This window comes from Lipophrys pholis (assembly GCF_963383615.2).
Source record: "Lipophrys pholis genome assembly, chromosome: 9".
Classification (NCBI taxonomy): Eukaryota; Metazoa; Chordata; class Actinopteri; order Blenniiformes; family Blenniidae; genus Lipophrys; species Lipophrys pholis.
Genome location: NC_137639.1, coordinates 15,596,007 through 15,617,540, shown reverse-complemented (window position 1 = coordinate 15,617,540; position 21,534 = coordinate 15,596,007). Strand labels below are relative to the sequence as shown.

Here is a 21,534-nt window from a genome sequence, read left to right as displayed (position 1 = left end):
GCATCCTTCGGAAACTTTACTTTGCTCAAAATGACAGATATTTATTCAGTCTGCAGGTGCTTGTCACTGGACCTTACCTCTGCATGTTGGTGGCTGCTGGCTCCACTGACGGCTGGCTTGGCACTGAGCTGTGGAAGGTCCTTCCAGGGTGTAGCCTTTGTTGCATGAGAAGCGCACCACGTCATTGTAGTTGAAGCCATCGCCTACGGTGCGGCCATAGATAGGGCTACCGGGGTGGCCGCATGTGATGGCTGAAGTCGACACATGTCAACCAGGTGTGTCACAACAGCACGAGGCAGCAGAGAGGAGGGAGCATGAAAAGGCAGCAGGAGGGGATGCAAAGAGAAAATAAGAGGCGTTGAGGAACATGGAGAATTTGTAGAGAGGGGAATATCAATAACAATGATTGGGGTCACATACAGTGACTACTTTCATAGGAAAGTCATTATCATATAATTAACCTCAAAGGACAATAGGAAATTAATACTCAAGACATGGGCTTAACTGGAAAAGAGTAAACAGCACTTTTAGGAGCATCAATAGGTGAAGAGGAGATTGCAAATCACATTACAAGGACAAGTATCGACTCCTGGATGATTTTAGAGTTTATCAGACTAAAGCAGGCATTCCTGAAAGTATGCAGCAATGAGCCCCTTCTCACAAAGTTTTAACCACATTGTGCTCTCCCAGAATCACCAACTCTGACTTGGCAGGTTTGCAGTCTGTAGGTTTGTAGTTGTTTGCGTGATTTTTGGATGTTTTCCACATTAAAAGATATGATATAAAGAGCTGATGATCTCCATCGGCAAGAAAAGCATAATTATTTTGTGCTCGTGAGACGTCTTTCATTTGAACCATTTGGCAAGTCTTATATCTACAGAGACATAGACATAGACATAGACATAGACATAGACGTAGACATAGACGTAGACATAGACGTAGTCTGCTGCTGTTGTTACACATAGTTTTTGAGAATTTTGTACGATGTTAATTCATTTCCTTTACACCTACAACATTTCCAGAAATAAAATGTAAAGTGAAGTTATTCAGTTTAATCCACCAGTTATTTCATTTAATAAGGACTCCTTCTCAGGAATTAATGGGAAAATGTCCTGCTGAGAAAAGGCATCACTCTAACCCCCAGGTTTCTCCTGATTCCCTCCCCCCCAATACCCTAAAGCTCTCTGCTGAATCCAAGCTGATCTGCCATTGAACCAAAGGAATTTAAACACATTTTTATTGACAGAATTCTGAAAACAGCTTAATTTATTCCGGCATATTTTGATAATACTATTGTGGCATATTTTGAAACACTTCTCCTTGGTTATCACATAAACATGCAACCATGCAAATCCCTTTTGTATTGAGTGACTCAATGTCAAATTGAACTCAGCTCTCATTTTTTTTCCAGAGAGCCACAAAGTTTCTCTTATCACTAACCCACCCCCCCCCCCCCCCCCGAAAAGAAAAAAAAAAGAAGCCATAAGCACATATGCGCACACACTCCTCAATCTACTTGTGGAGAATTAAAAGGTGAGAAGTGGCGTTTAAGTACTCACGGATACAAACTGGGAGCGCTCCAGACCAGTTATGGTCCTGCTGACAGATCCGCACTGAGGATCCAATGAGCCTGAATCCTGGGTTGCACTGATAAACCACCGTGTCTCTGTAACCAAAGTTCTCTCCAATGACCTGTCCGTTCACAATCTGCTCAGGAACGCCACAGTGGCCAGCTGTGAAACAGTGGGGGCGAAAAAAAAAAGAAAAGGAAAACAAAAACAAAAACACAATGAGGGTTCTTTTTGGGTAATGTTTATAGATTCTTCACAGATAAACAATTTTTAATTTGGTGACAGAATTTTTATGATGAGAAACAGTACATCATATGGCTGGTAAATCTCTTGAAGCATCACACTGGAAAATACAAATCACAATAAATTAATCAATCATTCATGTGGCGGAAGGTTTTGCTTCTACGGCCTATCATTTGGGAGAAATGGTGTGCGGTGGGTACCACTGAAGTAATGGCTGATGTTTGCAGGGGGAGAAACACAATTTTGATTGTGATATCATGTTTGAATAACTTTGCATTTTGACAACAGTATTACGAAAAGAAATGAGGAAACTGGTGTTTTAAAAGGTCTTGGAACTATAATGAGGGCAAGCAAAATCAGTTAGTGTATTCATGAAACATATTGGATTTGGAAAAGCATTTTTCAGCTCATTATTTCTGAACTATTCCTTCAAAATTCATACTGGCCGCAGCTTCACTTGCAGCGATAAGTTCCCTTTTTTTCCATCTACGGCAGACAGGGCAACGCATGTGAAAGTCCTCAAAACCTGTGCAATATGCTCCTGCACATAATCGTATTACTTTCAGCTACAATAAATCCCTTCTCAGAGAGGAGGAATCTTGCTGAGATTTCCACTGCCACTTAAAACCTGGGAAATTGCCACTGACTGCGAGTCTGATTTCCCTAATTCACTCCTGCACCCAGAAACGCAGCCGAGCATTTTATTATCACACTCAAGTTGAGAGCAGCCAGATTTGGTGAAGATAATGCTGAAGTAGGCGACTATACCAAGAGGTCCCAGTCTAGGTTAACCCCGTCATTCATATCACTAAATAAGCGATGGGTGCATTTTTTTTTTTAATGAACCGAACCAATCGTGAGCAGGGCTCTGAGTGGTGGTGGCACGCAGTTGAGAAATGGACTAATGCATCTGCCAAGAAAACCTTCACATTCTGCTGCTGCGTGGGTTTGAATGCACCTCAAGTAATTACGTATGTCTCATTTTCTTCCACAGTACAGAGCTGTGATGAGCTATGGTAAGCTAAGCTATTGCACAATTTCTTGTTTATATATCCTTCACAACAGTCCAAATGGAGTGGTTACAGCTTGGCAAGTGTTTCAGGGTTTCAGGGAAGCTGCGGCTCTACATCTGCTTTCTCACAAAATTAACATTTCACAAACACCAAATCGCACTGACTTAAAGGATTTGCTGTATGGAGCCCTGCTTTAATCCACTGCAGGTACTTGCCAAAAAAGTGCTCACATATTTGCAAAACAAATTGCACCTCCGGATATCATCAAGGTCTGAAACGGTCTGACATATTTCAGTGGCATCTCGAGGTACAAAGTCTGATGTCAGAGCCACGCATCCTCTAAATGTTTTACATTCATTGGACATTCACGCTAGGCAACAGAGGCAATTATAGCTACCCTCTGCCTCCCCATCTGGCTCTATTCTGGGCATGTTGACCGCAACAAAAAAAAACTCATACTTTGTCTGAACAGACTGGCAGTAGTTTTTAACCCAGGTCAAAGCCGTCCTTTAAAAAGTCAAAGCAAACTTTTAGACCCTGCTTACCCAGGCACTGAGTCTCCATCCCACTCCAAAGGCCAGAAAGGAGACACTCTCGAACAGTAGATCCAGTTAAAACATAGCCAAGGTTACAGCTGAAAATGGCTGATGCGCCAAAGGTAGTTTGAGTCCCAATTTTCTTCCCTTTAGGAGGAGTGGGAAGATCGCCACAGGAAATTACTGCAACAAGATGAGGAGGATAAGAAAAAGAGAGGAAGGAGAGGGAGAAGGTAGCAGGAGAGTGAGAGAAAAAGAGAGAGAGAAAGCGGAAGTTGACTTACATCTTCAGAGTCAATGGCAGAGAACAGTCATTTACACCCTTCTTACCGACCCTAATGCGATAAAGGAGTGACCTGTGCTATTTCATGGGGAGGATAAGGATGGTGTTTGCCTTTGTCCCAACACATTTCATCATGCGAGCTGGCATCTCATTTTGCCATTACACGGGCTATTCAGCTCTTTTCCCACTCAAAAGGCAGTTCCCATGGCAGCGGAGGAAAACTTTTATTTCTGCTTCACACAATAAACTATTTAAACTGGGCTGAGATGGGAATGGGTTAAGAGCACAAAATTGAATCTTTGAGCTACCGGTTAAGTGAGGTAAGAATGAGTACTTGAATACTTCAAGTCCTCCAGTGTTACAGCCAATGAATAGAGTGAATCTAAGGGAAGACAGATATTGTAATTTTGACTAAATTATGACAAAACACTTCATATTTTATTCATCCAGAGGCACAAATGAAACTCAGGAATTTTGTGGAATATGGCTCCATGCTACATGTTTACTTACGTTTTGGAATATTGCACCAATCAAGCAAAACAGAAAGGAATCGGAATCGAAAAAATCCCTAATAATTTACATGTGTTACCAACAAGCGTTTCTATATTGCTCCAACCAGTCACTCACTTCTACAGCGAGGTCTCTCGTTCCTCCAGCTCCACACCCCATTGGCCAGGCACTGGATGTGGGCGGGACCAACACGGTAGTATCCGGGGTTGCAGGTGAAAATGATTTTTGTTCCATATTCATAGTGTGAACCATTCACTATCCTCCATTTCCCGTGGTCCAGAGAGAAGGAGCTGAGGCTGGGGCACGTCATTACTGGAAAGCAAAAACATAACAAAGACTCAGTGGGAAGTGACTGATGTTAGTTTTGGATTACTGACATGCACCAGTTGTTATTTTAATTTCATCTCTCATCCATTGTACAAACACTGCAAAGTCAAAGCCTGTAAACACAAGTAACAGCCTGTTGAGACCAAAACAAAAAACATACAAGGAGCTGCAAAGGAACGTTTTCAGCAGCTAATTCATGTGTTGTCGTATTACAAATGTTCTTCCACAAACAAGCTATTTATGAATTGGCACTCTCTAAAAACCAAATGAGCTTCAAAACAAATCGTTTCCAAATTTAGTGTGAGACACATATGCAGCAGGGAATAACCATCAGTCTCAGATGAAAACAATGTTGTCAATCATTCTTTACACTGACTTTCTAACTCAAAGGAGTTGCACTGGCAAGTACAACGATTAAGTCAGTGCCAACCACTGTTTCCTCTCCACGACTATTCTCCCTTTCATCCATCCATCCCAGGGCTTTTGGTAGACAAATTTGAGCTTGTGCATCCGTCGGACTGCAGTCCAGATTTAATGACATCTTCTGTTGCTGTGAAAATTACTTGATATTCTAGAAGCTCTCTCATGAATTTGGAAACTCTTACATTTACCGTGTTCAATTTGAAAATACCACAAATATGTGTCATCTCTATGACTTTCTCCTATCATCACCATCATTCAATTTCTCCCTTCACAAGGCTTGGCTTCTTATATATGCAGTAGCCTCAGAGGAAGTAACACAACACAGGGGAAAGCTATCCAAATTAAAGCCTTACATAAATCCTATTAAGGTTTGAAGATGTCCTCATGAAAATACAATTCTTTTCTATTGTCATCGCTCAACTCTGCATGGCTGAAGAGTGTGGCTTTCTTCCTCCCCCATCACACTTTCTCCTCTTTGCCCCCTCGCATTCTCCCTCAGCCTCCTGTACTCACCGATGCATCGGGGTATCTTGTTGTGATTGCTCCAGGTGCCGTCTGGCTGGCAGACTGTGGTCGTCAGCTCTTTGGAGGAGAGTCGGTAGCCACCGTTGCAGAAGTAGGTCACCCGTGTGCCGACGGAATAATCAGCAGCGAGCACACCTCCGTTCACTGGCGCGCTGGGCACACCGCATGACACAGCTGCAGGCAGAGAGAGGAGCATTGTCGACACACATGCTTATGTGCTGTACAAGACCCTTCCCAGGACTGATGCCTGGTAAACACAAGCCCGCTAGGCACTTCAACCTTTACTTTGCAGTCACGTTTTTGCGAGGAAAAAGTACACGTGGAAGTGTTGTCATCAAGAGTTGACGGTCGGGTTTCACATTTTCAGGGAGTGAAAACAGAACAGCAAGCAAACGCTCTTCACTGGTACTTGTTAGAATCAGACAGCAGACCTTATTATTAATGGCATTCACTTTACGATGACGCAGCAGGGAGAGCGCAGGTGTAATTAATGACATTAATAACAGCAGCATTCAAACAAAGTGAGCTGCAGCCAGAACTCAAACCGATACATACTGTGTTTGCTCGCTCAGGCGAACTACACCAAGTACCACTCAACAGGAAGAAAATCAAATGTATAGTGCAATGGGCGAGTGTTTTATGAGATGAATTTTTTTGGGGGCATTTTTTGTTACATATTCTTAGGACATTGAAATGGTAATAAACGTCTTTCTTTATCTAACATGTCTTTCTTTCAGTGATTTTTACAAGAAGTAGTCAGGAAATATTAAATGGATGATAAAAAACATTTATCTTATTATAAAATGCTTCTGGATCCTGTAGATCTAGAAGCAGTTTGAAATACATTACATTTGTCTGTGCATAACAAGGGGAAATCCACCACCGTCAGTTTAAAACCTTCAGGACAAAATGCTGGTGAGGGTCAGTAAAGTTTCTATTTTGTCAAAGTGATACTGTAACGGGTGTAGTTGTACCAAGAATTGCAGATCTGTCAAGAATACAAGATCAAGTATCGAGTGCAATATGATTCCAGCAATGTCACACATTGCGACCACACTGGCGTAGCACATGGAAACCCAAGACAATCTGTCACACAAGTCCTAATGTTGTTTCATCTGCAGGTGATACATTCCTAAAACTCCTATTTCATGCTGACCCTGTCATTGTCTCGGTTGCCAGCTCTAACTTGCCGCAGCTTGTACTGTCACCCTTTGTCCAGTATTGCCTGTCGAGGGATTTGACAGTCATTCTTCATAAGAATTTATATTTGTCAGTTCAACAAAGGGGCTGGATGCAGTAGTGCTCTTGTATCCAACATCAGGAAGCACTTAATCAAAAAATCCCAGGTGGATTAAAGCATGAATCATAATCAGGGGGATGGTTCCATGATTATGGAAAAAAAGGATTCATATATGGTAACATCAAGCTTCATCCCGTTTCTGTAAAAGAAGTAAGTATATAACAATTGCAGAATACATGCCTTTTCTGATTAATACATTTATTTTTTTCAGGGCACTGAACCTATGTATTGATCAGAATGAGGAAATATAATTATGAAAGCTTTTTAAAGATATCCAGAGAGAATGAGCTTTTGTTTTTTTTTTAATTTTGAGTTGTTAGATACAATATTTTGATAACGTTCAAACAGATTTTCTCACGTATAAAATCTTTTAATTATGTTTTCTGTCAAAAAATTCTCCTCTTGAAAGCTCTTTGAAGTAGTTTTTTGCTGGTTATGTATTATTTATACATTGTATTTAGTTATATTTATTTAGAGTTATGATTTTACTTTGTTGTTGTGCTGGTTCGTTATTGCATGGTTCTAAAACGTTGTTTATTTTTTAAATGCAATGCTGCTTGTATCAAGCATGTAATGCACATTGTCAGTAAATTCTGCATTAATAAACTTGCATTAGAGATAACCACTGGAAAGAAACTGTACATAATAAACAGAAGGTTTTCATCCAATTGTATTAAGGGAGAAAAGTGCTCACTTGTTTGAAAAAGACCATTCTTAAAATCTTAGGAAAGTTTTCATTGTAGAATTTGCCCTGCATGTATTTTAGCATAAGTGAAAAAAGAAAATGTTCTTTTAAACATCAAGTTGGCTACTGTGATGCCACCCATGTCCAAATCATAGTCCAACACAGACTTTGGCACAGAAGTGGACTCTTGTCGACAATGTGTGTATTTATGAACTGTATACCATGGATTAACTGATGGGGGAGACGACACATTAAACAACAAGGCTTCTATTTTATTTCATTTATGTGGCCCACTGCATATTGGGGTTGGATATACTGTATTGTAAGCTGGCTAATGCTCCACGATGTTTTGCAAGAATAGTGTGATTGTGATGACTGACATGTATACAGAGGTAAAAGCATTTACTTCCACCTTGGTGGAAATGGCAGAGATAAAAATTATGATAATGCAACACTTTTCTCTCAATATGAACCATTATTACATTATGAGCCGCAGCAGTAATGCTTATCATGTAAATTGCACTATGTGCAAAGCCGTTATGTCAAGCACTCATGATTTTATTACATTAGATCATGAACTTTTATTACATTTAAGTTATTACATTATGGGTTGCTACAATTGAAATCACTTTTTAAGTAATAAAAATCATGTTTGACATTCTAGACGTTCACAACACTTAATAAAAAAACTTTTTTTTAACCTGCCAGAGCATGGCATAGAATTACTTGTGTCATAGTAAAATCCTACATAATAATGTGTCGTACTCTACAAATTACAATTCTTTCAATGCATAAAACTGCTCTTAAGGTAGCTGGAGAAATCAAAGATTTTATATCAAAGACTGGCCATAGGGGAAAGAAATCGAGCATTCTCAAAGGAGCAGTGAAAGTCTACTGTAAATCTTATAATATGGTAATATAGGAATTCTCACAAGACAATAAAGCTGTCAATCTGATTAAACACTTTCCTTTGGGAAGAAATAAACACGTTTATCAGTGAATATTTGACAAACACTGGCCAAGTCTGTCAAACTAATACAATGACCTGTTTTCACACCAACATTATTTCTCAGGGTACAGGAGTAGGAAGCTCTTGCATGCTACGCTACTACCACACAGTAATGTGTCCTTACAGCTGTATGCGGAGTGAATCTGGGTTACTGTAGCCTCAGAGCTCAGTCCAAACGGGATGCAGGTAGGTGTTTCTCATCAGCACCAGGTTAAATGAAAAAGAGCAGGAGGAGTCGTGTCTGCAGCGCCACTAAATTTATACGGTTATGCAAACTCACATATCTTAAAGTGAAGCAGTAATAGTGACTGAACGCTATCAAACATTGAAGGTAAGAATCTGGCTACAGGTCACACAGATCTTTACCACTCTGGGAGAGAACCGATTTTTGAGTACTGCTGAGTGAGAACTGAACAGATGTTAGACAAAAGTGGGGAGAACTTTCCTACACTGCAGATGGAAATGTTTCTATGTTGGGAGAATAAATTGTTCAAACTCATCAAAGCTTAAAAGGTCAGTGGATCTCAAACTCATAAGTCATTGCGCTTTTTCCAGAGATGCATGAGGATTAATGTACTGTGGATTCTCATCATACTGTATTAACTATTATAAAGTAGGGACGACTGAACTCAATGCAATGAAACCATTGCTATCAAATAGAAGACAAACAAACAGCTTAAAAGTATGAATGTTTCATACAGGACTGGGTGTCTATGCGTTAGAAATGCTGGGTGCAATTATCAAAGGTGTGAAACCTTAAATCATTTAAAGTACATGACATGCATACCTCTTTTTTTCACTGCATCATGTTTAAATGCATATGAGCACAACATCTGTTGATGTTTCCTGCTGTCTCAGGGTGTGTGTCTGTGCAAGTGGATGCAGTCAAGCGCACACAAATGCACACAATTCACATGTGCACATCAAAGAACCAAATTAGTTGAAAGAGACCCAAACGCAGCAGACACTGCATTCTAATGGCAAGTTAGCCCAAGTAATTTGAAGGAACGGATATTGACAGGAGGAGGAGGGATTGATTTCTGTTTCTTTTCCACCTGACAGAGTACCGGCTCTCAATCAGGCTGGATGCAATTTAGCTGCTAACAACAAGGGAGTAGGGCTTGGGCCAAGACACGCGGGTGAGTTAAGCGCTTGCCTGTCTGCCCACGTGCTCAGACAAGCAGTGCAGATGCAGTGACCAGAAGAACAGGGGGGGAAACAGGTAGGCTGAAGTTGGATATAAAAGGCTGCCAGGGCAGATGAGTTCACCTTGACATGCAGGAACTGGCGCGTCCCAGGTGAGGTAACCATAGGTGGTCTTCTTGCACACAGCTGTGCCCTTTCCGATCAGCTTGTACCCCCTGTCGCAGGCCCAACGCACCATGCTGTTGAGATGACCCCCGGTCTGGCTCACTACAAAGCCATGTTGCGGGGAGTCGGGGGTACTGCAGTACATTGCTACAATAGATAAAGGGATAAAGCGAGAGAGGACAGCAGGGCAGAGGAAAAAGGCAGGACAAGCAGGGAAGACAGAAACAGACAAGAGGTGGGAATGAAGTCAAGGGGAGAGGATAGAGGGGGAAAAAAACAGATATTGTAGAGAAGACGATGAGCGGCATTAACAAAGCACCTCTTCAAAAAGACTTAGGTGAACACATTTTGTTACAGTACATCTCCATTTTAAATGTAGCGCTATAGTAAGGGAAAATGCCTGAAGAGTGTCACATCTATTTAGTGCTCAGGCGCCGTGCTACGCAGCAAAAAAAAAATAGTCCTCAAAATCACATTATTACTATTCCTCCAGTGGCCTATGGGGACGTACATATTCAATTTGCTTTAGCACATGCAGCACTGGTGCATCCTGCAGTTATTTGTTCCACAGCCCTCCTTTCACTCATCTTACAGCCCATCGAACACAAAAAAGTAAATTTGATTTCAGGAATATGACCACCAAATGGCCAAAGGGACATAAAATCCAAAGGAGGGCTGCGTTGCTGTCAGCCATTTCTTCAAATCAGCATGACTGAAAGGGAACAGGGATTTAAGACGAAAAGACACACGACGGAGTTTAAGTCAGTTGCTGTTCAAGTCAATCAAGTCAAAGAGGAGTTTTCTTTACAAAATTCATCACACCGAGTTGCTTTCACAGGACACACTCTCGTGTATTAAATATAATTGAGGGACAACATTAAACATTTACATCTTTTGTGCTTTTTTCATTATTATTGATGTATCTCAAATGGAAGGAGATCCCAACACTACTCTTGCTTGGCACCACTTGCTTTATTAAAGAGCCAATGAAGGATTAAAACCTTTTGAACTTAAGGAGTGTGAAGCCTCATAGTCTGCCAGCGTCTTTCCTCCTGCCTCCTGTTTGTACGTGCGTATGTAAACTTACCAACGTTAACAGATCAATAAAAAATACCATTAAATATGTCACAATGTGATAAAAATCATGGGGTCACATTGTATTCACAAGTGTCAATGAATATTTGACCCATGTCGCCTCATGTTCAGGTGAACTCCCTCCACACTGTGCTTTTAAATACCAATGGCCACGTTTGTCGACCCCTGACTTTTATCACTTGTCTGCAATTTGGTTATAAAACAAATGCAAACAGCAATAATAAAAAAGGAGAATATGATTATAAGCTGGATACATACTTTGATACTCACCCACATATCTGATGTGGAAGCCGCGACGATTGGTGCCGTGGTCGGAGGACCAGCGCAGCAGGAGCTGGTGGCCTGTGGTGGTCAGGCTGAAGGGTGTTTCAATGTCACCACTCAGGGATGAAAGGCTCTGACTGTAGATGTTGGGACCTGAACACAAAGACACAAAGAAGCACATACAGAAAAAAATCAAAATCAGGTCAGATCAAAAACAAGCATTAAGCAGCACAATGCTGACTTAAGTTCATGTCACAATAATGTCAGTTGAATTATGTCTTTAGTATTCAGCATTACACACCGTCAAATATTTCCAGGATGTCAAACTCTTTCTCTGTCTGGAAGAGCTCAAAGTGCAGAGTGATGTTGTAACCCTTCTCCACATTTATCAGCCAGGAACACATCTGCAGATTGGGGTAGTTTTCTGGATAGCCTGGGCTCAAGATTACCCCAGTTGAGTCGAAACGCACCTCATGGGCAGGACATTGGACTGAAAGGACAGAAGCAGATTAAGAGTGAGGCAGTCAGAGGGAACGAAAATGGCATGAGAGCAACTGAAATTGAGGTGAGAAGAAAAGAAGTCATGCTGGCCTGACAAGGAAAGAGGTGACGGGAGAAAAGAGGCAGAGGCAAGAGAAAGGGAAAGGAGGGTAAGAAAGGCAAGATCACGGGCACAAAGGGAAGAAAGGAGTGCTTGACTGTGACAGCAGAAATTATATTCAAAAAATAACTAGTCATGAAACAATTACATTTCAGGCAGACTGATATTGCACCTGAGGGCTGAGTCTGCTGTTGTCATCAGGGTCCCCAGATATCAATCTGTCAAATAATAATAGTCAGCGGGCGGGCGGGGCGGCTAACTTTGTATAGACAAATGGTCCGTGTGTGTGTGTGTGTGTGTGTGTGTGTGTGTGTGTGTGTGTGTGTGTGTGTGTGTGTGTGTGTGTGAGACAGATTTATCCGTGTTCACAGATATAAATGTGTTGACGAGGACTTGTTCTTTTGTTTAAGTCCCAATATGTAAAAGCATTCAGAGTTTAAGTAATGACAGTGAAAGGCATTGAAAAAGGAGTGATGAGAAAAGGGAGTTTATTGTTTTTTTGATATTTTCTTTTTAAATTGTTGTGAAGTCCAAAATCTAAGAATATACCATATTTGTGGAACATGGATGTTGAATTTCATAAAATGTGAATTATTTCCTGCATTAATATGTAGCTTTCTGGTCAACCGTTAAGGTTAACTGTTAAGGTTAAATTATTATCATTACTTTTTGTCCAAATAATTATTTAAATATAAATCAATCAGTTTTGCAGGACACTAGTAGCATATACAGTATAGAATGAGATGTCATGATTACCGAAGTTTTATTGAAGATATTTATGGAGAAAATGATCCCATTGAGAGAATATTAAATTTTCACAACTTATATTATATTTAAACGTTGGACTACTACATGTGTGTGCATGTGTGCGTCAGCATGTAATTTCATTTTTTTGTCCATGCTTACATCTTTATTGTACTCGTTTGAGGTCCAAGAGCTGATTACATTTGTGGGGGATCATTCACTTATTATTGATCATTTTTAAATGGCTTTCAGGCTACAGGTAGAAATAAAGTTGAATAACATACATGATTGGGATGGTTACATTTAGAGGACAAAGCAAACAAATGCTTTAAATCAACGACAAGACTCGTGCACACACGTGGGCGATCGTCTGAGTCCATGTGCATCCGATAAAAACATTGCCTTCGTTCTCTGTTGGCTGACATGTTGAAATAATGACAGTTCTGGGTTTTTGTTTTGTTTTCCCAGTTGGAAATACAAGATTTTCCTCCTGGTCACTTGATGCATACAAAAGGTTAATGTGAACAACAGTTCCAGTCTAAAAGGTCAGTGAAAAGATACAGACATCTATCAAACAACTAAACAAAAGTTTACAAAGGAGAGCACAAAGTCGCAAAAAGCAGTAAGTGATGTGAATATTCCTGCTGGTGATTCACTGCGTATGTTTCAACTGGCTGAACTACAAAAGCCTTTGGCTCAAAGATAACAGGCAGATATGATCTCCAAAGTCAAAGCCAGTAATTTTCGGCAAAACAAAAACCAAAGCACAAAGCATTTCTTAAATCTCAAAACAAAGACATCCTCGGTGAGCACTGAGATCAAGTAAATAGCTGTTTAATTAATCCAAACAAAAAAGAAATTATAATAAGCAATGAAATAAAAGCAAACCATTTCTACACAGCAAAGTCAATATTTATCCTGGTATCCTTTCGAGAGGCAACGATTCTGAACACAATCTATTTGGAGAACATGAAGCAATTTGTAATGTCGAGAATCACTGATAATTATAATACATTTCTCAGAAACAACAGTTTTTTAAGATGTAAAAAATTTTCAGATAAAATAATTTTGTATTTTGACAGAAGATGAAATATACACACACACATATATATATATATATATATATATATATATATATACACACACACTCTCTTGATAGGTCTAATGTCCTCTTATAAAGCAGTGGAGAGCTTGTCAATACAATAATTGAGCCTTCAGTAATTGTTAAACTAATGTAGCCAGGCAACAAACGGACGTCCGATTCAGTGAGTATGGTCGGGTGCTTAAAGTACTTTGCCTGAAACTTTAAGTGCAGGGATTAAAATATAAATCACAAGCGGCTTAAAATGCCTCAATGTAGCAACTTGTTAGGATCAGTTCCAAAAGGAACCGTTATTGATAAGAAACTACTTGACAGCAGATGGAAGCATAGAAGCCATTCATGTGTTGGTGTTGCCTTAATCTTGATGCAGACCTCTTTACACCTGTATAACACAAACATCACTAAAATATGATCATTAGCAATCTGGCTCAATTATATAAACATCACTGAATGTACAACTGTTATCATCCACATCCCCTGAAGATTAATACAGTAAATCCATGAAATAAATCTCAAAGAACAAAGTAATCCCATTTTAATTACAATTAGTTAAAGGGGAAATCTTGTCAACACTAAATAAACAACACGCAAGTATTGCTAATTTAAATGGATCTTTTGAATAAGTTTAAGACTTATCCCACGGGAATAAAAATTGAACTGCAAATTATCATAACATCCATCCAAAGCCACCGAGGGGCTGCTCATGTTGTGCATTTTGTCTTCAGGTCTATTACTTGCAATGCAGATCACCATCCATACCTCAGTGAGATATTTGTCAGCTCCTTGTGTGAAACACCATATGTTAATTGTTTTAGTCTGCATGCAATAAGTGACATCATTACAAAACCAAAGTTGTATGGGTGGGTTTGCACACAACGATTTACTTAGTAGTTGCTCGAAGGCCAGCAAAAACAGGAGCAATAAAATAAAATATATTGGGTCAGACTGAACCTTAGTGCGGCAGATGGTTCACCCAACATAGCAGTCAGCTAAATTTTGGCTCAATCCTTGATCAAAGCGACTGCATCAACTTCCTTATAGGTCTCAGAAAACAGACGGAGCCTGGGGAAATATCTTCGAAACCAGGGGTACTTGGGAGCACCATTGCTTAGCCATACAAGGAAATTTCAGTGTTCTCTTGAAAACATAAAATGACAATTAACAGCAAGGTTGACGGCAAACAAACGTGATACTCGGGAGCACAGGAGACTTCCCCTTTCTTGTCCTGTCGGCAACTTGCAGACAGGACATGGCCATTTTACAAAGCCTACTGCAGCAGTCTCTTGGATGTGAACAGTGGGTCAACTCAAATTAAGTTCAACTTTACATGTCCCAAGGAGAGCAATTAGTTTCATGCTCGAGGTGGCGGAAGGACATCACATAGCCAACACAAGAACATTTAATGAATTTTTGACAATTATAATGAGGCTATCTGTGAAAATGTCAAACAATAAAATCATAACCCTAACATGGACCAATCTATGCCAATGTGATGCCTGGAGCAACCTCCAAGAAGCAGTTTTGTAAATTGATCAAATTGTCTCATGCACATCACCAACAACAATAATTTTAATGCACAACTTTTTGCATGAATATGTATAGATTTCTAAACTTAATCTCAAACTTGTCATTTTTATTAGTGTTGATTTGGCTGCTCTGTTTACCAGAGAAAGCCATTGCATCTTGCACCATAGATTTTGATAATTGTTTCATTTCACCCCAAAAGGGATTTGAGCCTGGGACCCCCACATTCAATGTCACTTCACCTGTATGAGCTTTGTATGGTCTCCGAGTGCCTATTCCTGTCTTGTGTGTGGTGGATTTCTCAAGGTACACCAGTTTTGTGCAACGATTCAAAAGCATGCTTTACAGGTTGATTAAAAACTCAAACTTAAATTACCTGAAGGAACGAGTGCATGCATGTGTTTGTCGCTCTCTGTATTAGCTCAGTGATGGACTGTGACTTGTCCGAGAGGTGGACCACGCCAATCATGGAGAGTACGCTGGAAAAGGGAGCCAGCTCCCAATAACCCTAATCTGATTCAAGTAAGCATAGAAGATGGGTTAAGCTTATATCATTCATCCAGACTTGGATGAAATGGAACATTTAATTGTTTTGGCACATTATAACACAATCGGCAATGTAGGAGAGCATACGCTGTCCAAACTCTGAATAGACCAGGACATCTCAGGAGATCACAGAGTTTTCACAGAGTTTGTATCTGGATTCCAGAGGAGCAAATAAAATGAATTTGAAAATATTGCAAGTACAACATGTCAACTTCTGTTGATAGTAGCTTGTTGGTCTTGGCAGAGCTACTTGAAGTCAGTGACACATGAGAAATTGAGCCAACTCTATTAGGTGAGTTTAAATATTTTTAAATGTATTTGGGTGACTGACTGGACTCATCTGGTATGAAAAAAAAAAATGGATTACCAAACGACTAACGTGATTATTGATCTGCATCAATCCAAGCACCAAGAACTTTTTAATGTAATCATTCTCATCACAGATGGGTACTGGGCAATGTGATGGTGTTTCTGTATGCAAGATCAATTTGGTTTTGTAGCCTTGGTCTCCTCTCTGTTCATTTCAGAATGGCTAACACGCTTAAAAAAAAAGATTGCTATCGTACGTCGTGCCGCATGTGCCTCCATAAATTTTTAATTCTCAGAAATGCTAGGTGATCCCATTGCTGCACAGATAAAGGTTGACTGCATTTTCAGGATTTGAAGCCAGTGATAGATGAATGCATAAAAGTAAATTTGATCAAATATGTGTCTGTGACCTTTGTGCATAGTTCAATGGAACGATTCACCAACACGTAGCTTTTATTAATAATGAATGAACACCTTCAAGATCCTGGTTTAACTAGCTGGGTCACTCCACCTGAGACTTTGAAATTTTGCTGCTTCACTGTATTTGTGAAACCAACCACAGTAAATTAAAATCAGCTGAATTCCTGCTTGGGAGAACAAAACACTGTCAGCTGCAAAACCACCATGGGGGGGGGGGGGGGGGGGGGACCAAGATATCAAGTCAGACATCAAATAATAGCAGCCAGGGATGAGCAAATACGTTCCAAATCACTAGTTCTATTCTAAGATTCTTTATGAATGCCGTTTGAGTTTGTCGAGTATCTGTCATGCCTTGATCACAAGTCCAATGCGATTACTCACAGTTCCTTGAAATAAGAAGACAGAAACGCTCATCAACTCAAGACGTGGAGACAAAGGACTTCAGGGCACTTCAAAAGACGTCTATCCACAGGGGATAGAGGGTTTCAGAGTGCTCTGTTGTCTGCAGCGGCGCTGTATGGGCACGGCAAGCAGGATGATGGCATTTGTTTTTTTAGTCTAAACAACTCCTTTCTTTTGCTTTTTGTTTGAAATCTACTTCTGAAAAAACATGGGCAGGAAGACATCTCACATCAATCATACCCAGGAGGCCATTTAGTGGGAGTAGAAAATATAAGAATATAAATTCCCTTTTTCTGTGGAACACGACAACAACAAAAGTTACACCTGCGTACTTGATAGATAAAAACAACCTTTAATGGATTCTGCATATGGGCTGTGACTGGACACTTTACGATCAAATGTTTCTGAAGGGAAGCAAGTCTCTGATTTCAGGTCGGTATTCTGACACTGTGAAATTAGAGAGGCGGTGTCCCATTGGGAGCCTGGTAGAAGGGACCCTGCTGGCAGTTGTGAAATTATCACTGAGTGCTCCACAATCACAGGTCAACACGGTTACACACGGATTGTGGACAAATTCTGGAAGCGATCCTTAGATAGGTGGAACTGCTCAGAAATCCCCACAAAATTGCGATTTCAGACCCGCAGACTAATTATCTCACACGGAATAAAACCAACCTTGACAGACTGGGGGTGGTCCATCCATTTGTAGCCTCTCTCCAAGTCGGCAGGTCAAAATCTCACTGCCCACCAAGGTGAAGCCTGGCAGGCATGTGTATCGAATGATGTCCCCTGTGAGACAATTTACACCCACAATCAAACAACATACACAGACAAGAAAAGAGCATTAACAATGTATTTGTCCATTCATTTGCCCACCTATCTCACCCACACGCACATGCACATGCACACACACGCGTGTGCGCGCGCTCTCTCTAAGTGCCGTGAGTGAAATACTTCTTTGCACCAGTACTTGAAACAGTAATCAGCTACATATTTTCTAATGAAGATTGACATCCCCTTAGCTAGCTGGAGCACTGAAAGCACTTCATTGCATTACTAAGCCCGAACGCGTACACAAGCATACGCACACATATGAAATTAAAACTGCACTCGGTTTCAAAGACACAAACTCAGGGCGCCACAAGCCATATGACTTCCACTTCACTTTGCTAATCACTTCTTCACACTGAAAATACAAACAGCTTAAAAATAGAATTAATTAGCCCTGCCCTCCAACAAAACACTTTAATGCATGACACACAGATAGATATGAAAACTTCAGAAAAAGGAAGAAATTATAAGCAAGAAAAGCAGAGAAAGAGAAAAAAGTAAAGTGAACAATGCAGGTGAAATAAAATGTTAAATGTTGTGGCACACGTGTGTCGTACTGGGGAATTATTAACAATGTCAAAGCTTTAAAAAAAAAAAACTGATTATAGGAGAGAGTATCAACAGAAGCAAAAATCACATGCAATGCTTTCAATGAATGAACGAAGGACTTGAGGAAGAAGTGTGATGAAATAATGAATCAATCACTATAACCATTCCATATGTCTCTTCCTTTTTCCAGTCTGTGAGGGCTGTCCAAGCAAATAATCTAATGTCCGGCATAAAGTGATTTTAATACACATTGTTGCTGGCCAGTAAACAAGTAAAATAAAATAAGACAAACCTATTTCGAACTCGTCATCATCGGTTAGGACGGTGGCATTGGCAACAGGAGGGGGCGGCTGACATGTCCTCAGTTGATAAGCTGTGGAAAAACAGTGAACCCGGCATCAGAGCATGTATATGCGTTTGAAAAAAGAAAAATAAAGTCACAGGCACACACACTGCGCGTGTGCATGTGTTTGCGTGTGCTTCAATCCAGCTGCAGCAGTGTTCACTCGCCCATCACACTGAAACTTGATTAGATCATAAATTGCCACCTATCGCTGTTCATGATCATCAAAAACCAATCACTAATTTAGCCGAATTGGGGAACATTTTATTATTAATCAACGTCTTTTCAGATGGGCGTTTTATTAGAGCAGAGGAAAAAATAAGAAAAAGAAGGCATTCATCATTTATCATTACACAGAACTGAAAGCAATATCAGAAGCAGAATGAAAAGGCCAAACAAAAAAGAGAAAATTAAAGGCATTTCAATATAGAAATATGGAGGCAATCTTTCTCCATTCCCCTTGTGATGTTCATTATTAAATCAGGGTCCCGGGAATGTAGAGAACCAAAGATCACATGAATAAGGATCATTACAGCAGTGTGAAGACAAGGTCTCTACTTAGTTAGCATCAGAGGAGAGGTTACCGTAATAGTGCAGCTCAAAGAATCCACTCGTGCTGAAGTCACTATGGAATTTGATGAGGACTTGATTGGCAGTGGTCGACACGCCTTCCTGTACAGAGTTACCACTAAATTGACCGATCTGAGGCGACGCCTGGTCGGGTCCATCCCTAGTAATATAGCATTGCAGAGAGGTGCAGAGAGAGGGGGGGGGGGGGGGGGGGGGGGGGGGGGAGAAATGAGTGAAATGAAGAAGGCGAGAGAGACAGCAAATGATTTATGAATAAACAGCAATAATAACTCGGTGAGATCAAAGAGCAAGTCGACTTATCACCCAGCAGTGCTGTGGACTCAGCAGCCATTCTGATATTAATCAACAGTGTCAAAGTTTAGCATGTGTTATCTGATGAGACGGTGGAGTACTAAAACTTTTCAAGCCTGCAGCCATGTTACGTATTGATGAGGAGTAAAGTTTTGGAAGCAAAAAGAAAACTGGATTTTCTAGGAAATGTTCATATTGTCAAAACTGTTTTTTGCAGGGGTTTTTTGTTTTGTTTTTTCATCGCTGGCTATTCTGTCAATGGACATTTTAACCTGCATGGTTATGAATGGTCTTCAGCCTCCATCACTCAAAAAGGATCAAACTGTTTAGACACTAAAACTTTATCAGCGTTTAAACCTTAAAGCCTTGAAGGAATTCCCTAATGTACAAAGAATTGTTGCACCGTTAACCAGAGGTAATCGACCTGTAATTAACTTTTCAGACCTAATTGAGAGATAGCTGTTATCTGTGAAGGGTGAACATGTGTGTGGAAGGGAAAAACTCTTCTCTTTCCTGAGTATGATGTCCAAAAAAAAAAAAAAAAAAAAAGATGAACAACTCCACAAATTTGTTTAATATGCATCCTGATTTTGAAAAAAAAATCTACAATTTTGTATATATCCAACACATCCAACAAGCATCCAACACTAGCATTTGATGCTGTGACTGAGTGAAAGAGTTTAAGTGTTTATGATCCTTGTTCCCAAATGAGATCACCATGACATGTGGAACTGACAAATGGCATGCACTGAATGCCATCTTCAAAATGGAGGTAAGCCAGGGGTGCACTTCCTGATTTATGCGAGTAAAAAGCAGAAAAAGGCAGGCAGAGCAGGTTGGGGTCACAGACTAGGAAAGCAGGTATTTGGGATGAGCTTGGAGCAGATCTGCCGCTACAGCGCACCTTTTGAAAAGAGCTAGTTTAGGCAACACAGACATCTAATTAGGACGCCTCGGGTGTATCTCCCTGTGGAGTGACATCAGGCAAGTCAGACTGGGAGGAGACCTCAGGGGCAGACCCAGAATATATTTATATACTCCAGCTGGTCTGGGAGGACCGCAGGATCCCCCAGGTGGAGCTACAGGGAAGTGGCTGAGAATAGATGTTGTCCTGTGGTAAAATGTTGGTATATATCTCGATAGATGTACAAAAGGTGCTGCGTTAGTTACAAAGAAATATTTCATCAATCCATTTTCTATATTACTTTATTCAGTTGAGGATTACCAGGCACTTGAGCTGATCCCAGCTAATAGTGGATGAAGGCAAAGTACACAATGGGCATGTCACCAGTGCAGATACTTCTATGTTGTTATTATACAGCACATTTTAACTGTTTACATATTAGATTTGTCAGGGAAAAACTTTCTATAACAGTCAGGTATACTGTAACAAACCTACTTGCATGTCTGCCTGCATCCCAAGATGAGCAGATGGGTGAGTAGATAAATCAATGGGTAATAATAAAACTTGTCATTAGCAGCGATGCCATTTATGAGGTATGCGTTTGGTGCTGACTCCTAAAGAGGGAACTATATCTGCTTATGTGGGCTGGGAAGAAAATGTATGTGATATATTATCATCATTTTCACAAGGGTGAAACCCTGATCCTATTAGCCAACCCAGTATTGGCCTCCCCTAGTGGCTGCCAGAGCACAATTAAGTGGTCAAAGGAATGCTTTTATCTTGCATGATTGTTTTAAACATTAGTCTTAAGAGATTAATTTAGACAATAAGCAAAAAATGGTGAAAGCATCAATGTGAAAGCTGCAATAGCTGCAGATGATAATCCCAATATTTCAAATCGAAAGCATGCCTAGAGTTATCCATGGACCCCAACAGAAATAAACACGTATATGTTAGTTGTATTTTATTCTAGACACTTTAAGGTAGCTCTATCCATACTCAGCAGAATAGCAAACACTATATTATTGTTTCATGCACGTGTATCTTTAATACCTTATTAATACACACACAAATAAAAACATCTTATTGCAATTTCTTTTCAGAATGATCAGCAGAATGGGTGATTGCAACCGGGCAGGCAAATGAAATGTTACCATCAGAGGAGAGAGTGTTTATGTGCCATTTCCTTTGAAACCAGTGCTCCCTCCTCCCATTGTATGAATGACGGCCCCACACGCTGGAAGGCATTTCCCTCTTGAAGCACCCATGAGGACTGTTCCAT

General features: G+C 40.3%; 1 protein-coding gene across 1 annotated transcript in view; it reads right to left on the bottom strand.

Moving 5' to 3' along the window:
• Positions 1-21,534, bottom strand: part of LOC308114193 (CUB and sushi domain-containing protein 3-like) — a gene marked incomplete at both ends in the record, with an annotated part of 224,717 nt that overhangs the window by 51,399 nt on the left and 151,784 nt on the right. Inside the window, 11 exons of the mRNA XM_080470880.1 lie at positions 78-251; positions 1,560-1,733; positions 3,373-3,546; positions 4,274-4,468; positions 5,420-5,605; positions 9,695-9,883; positions 11,090-11,248; positions 11,397-11,585; positions 17,419-17,532; positions 18,416-18,496; positions 19,051-19,196. Coding sequence (XP_080327006.1) covers positions 78-251; positions 1,560-1,733; positions 3,373-3,546; positions 4,274-4,468; positions 5,420-5,605; positions 9,695-9,883; positions 11,090-11,248; positions 11,397-11,585; positions 17,419-17,532; positions 18,416-18,496; positions 19,051-19,196 — 1,781 coding nt within the window. The remainder of the gene's footprint in view (positions 1-77; positions 252-1,559; positions 1,734-3,372; positions 3,547-4,273; positions 4,469-5,419; positions 5,606-9,694; positions 9,884-11,089; positions 11,249-11,396; positions 11,586-17,418; positions 17,533-18,415; positions 18,497-19,050; positions 19,197-21,534) is intronic.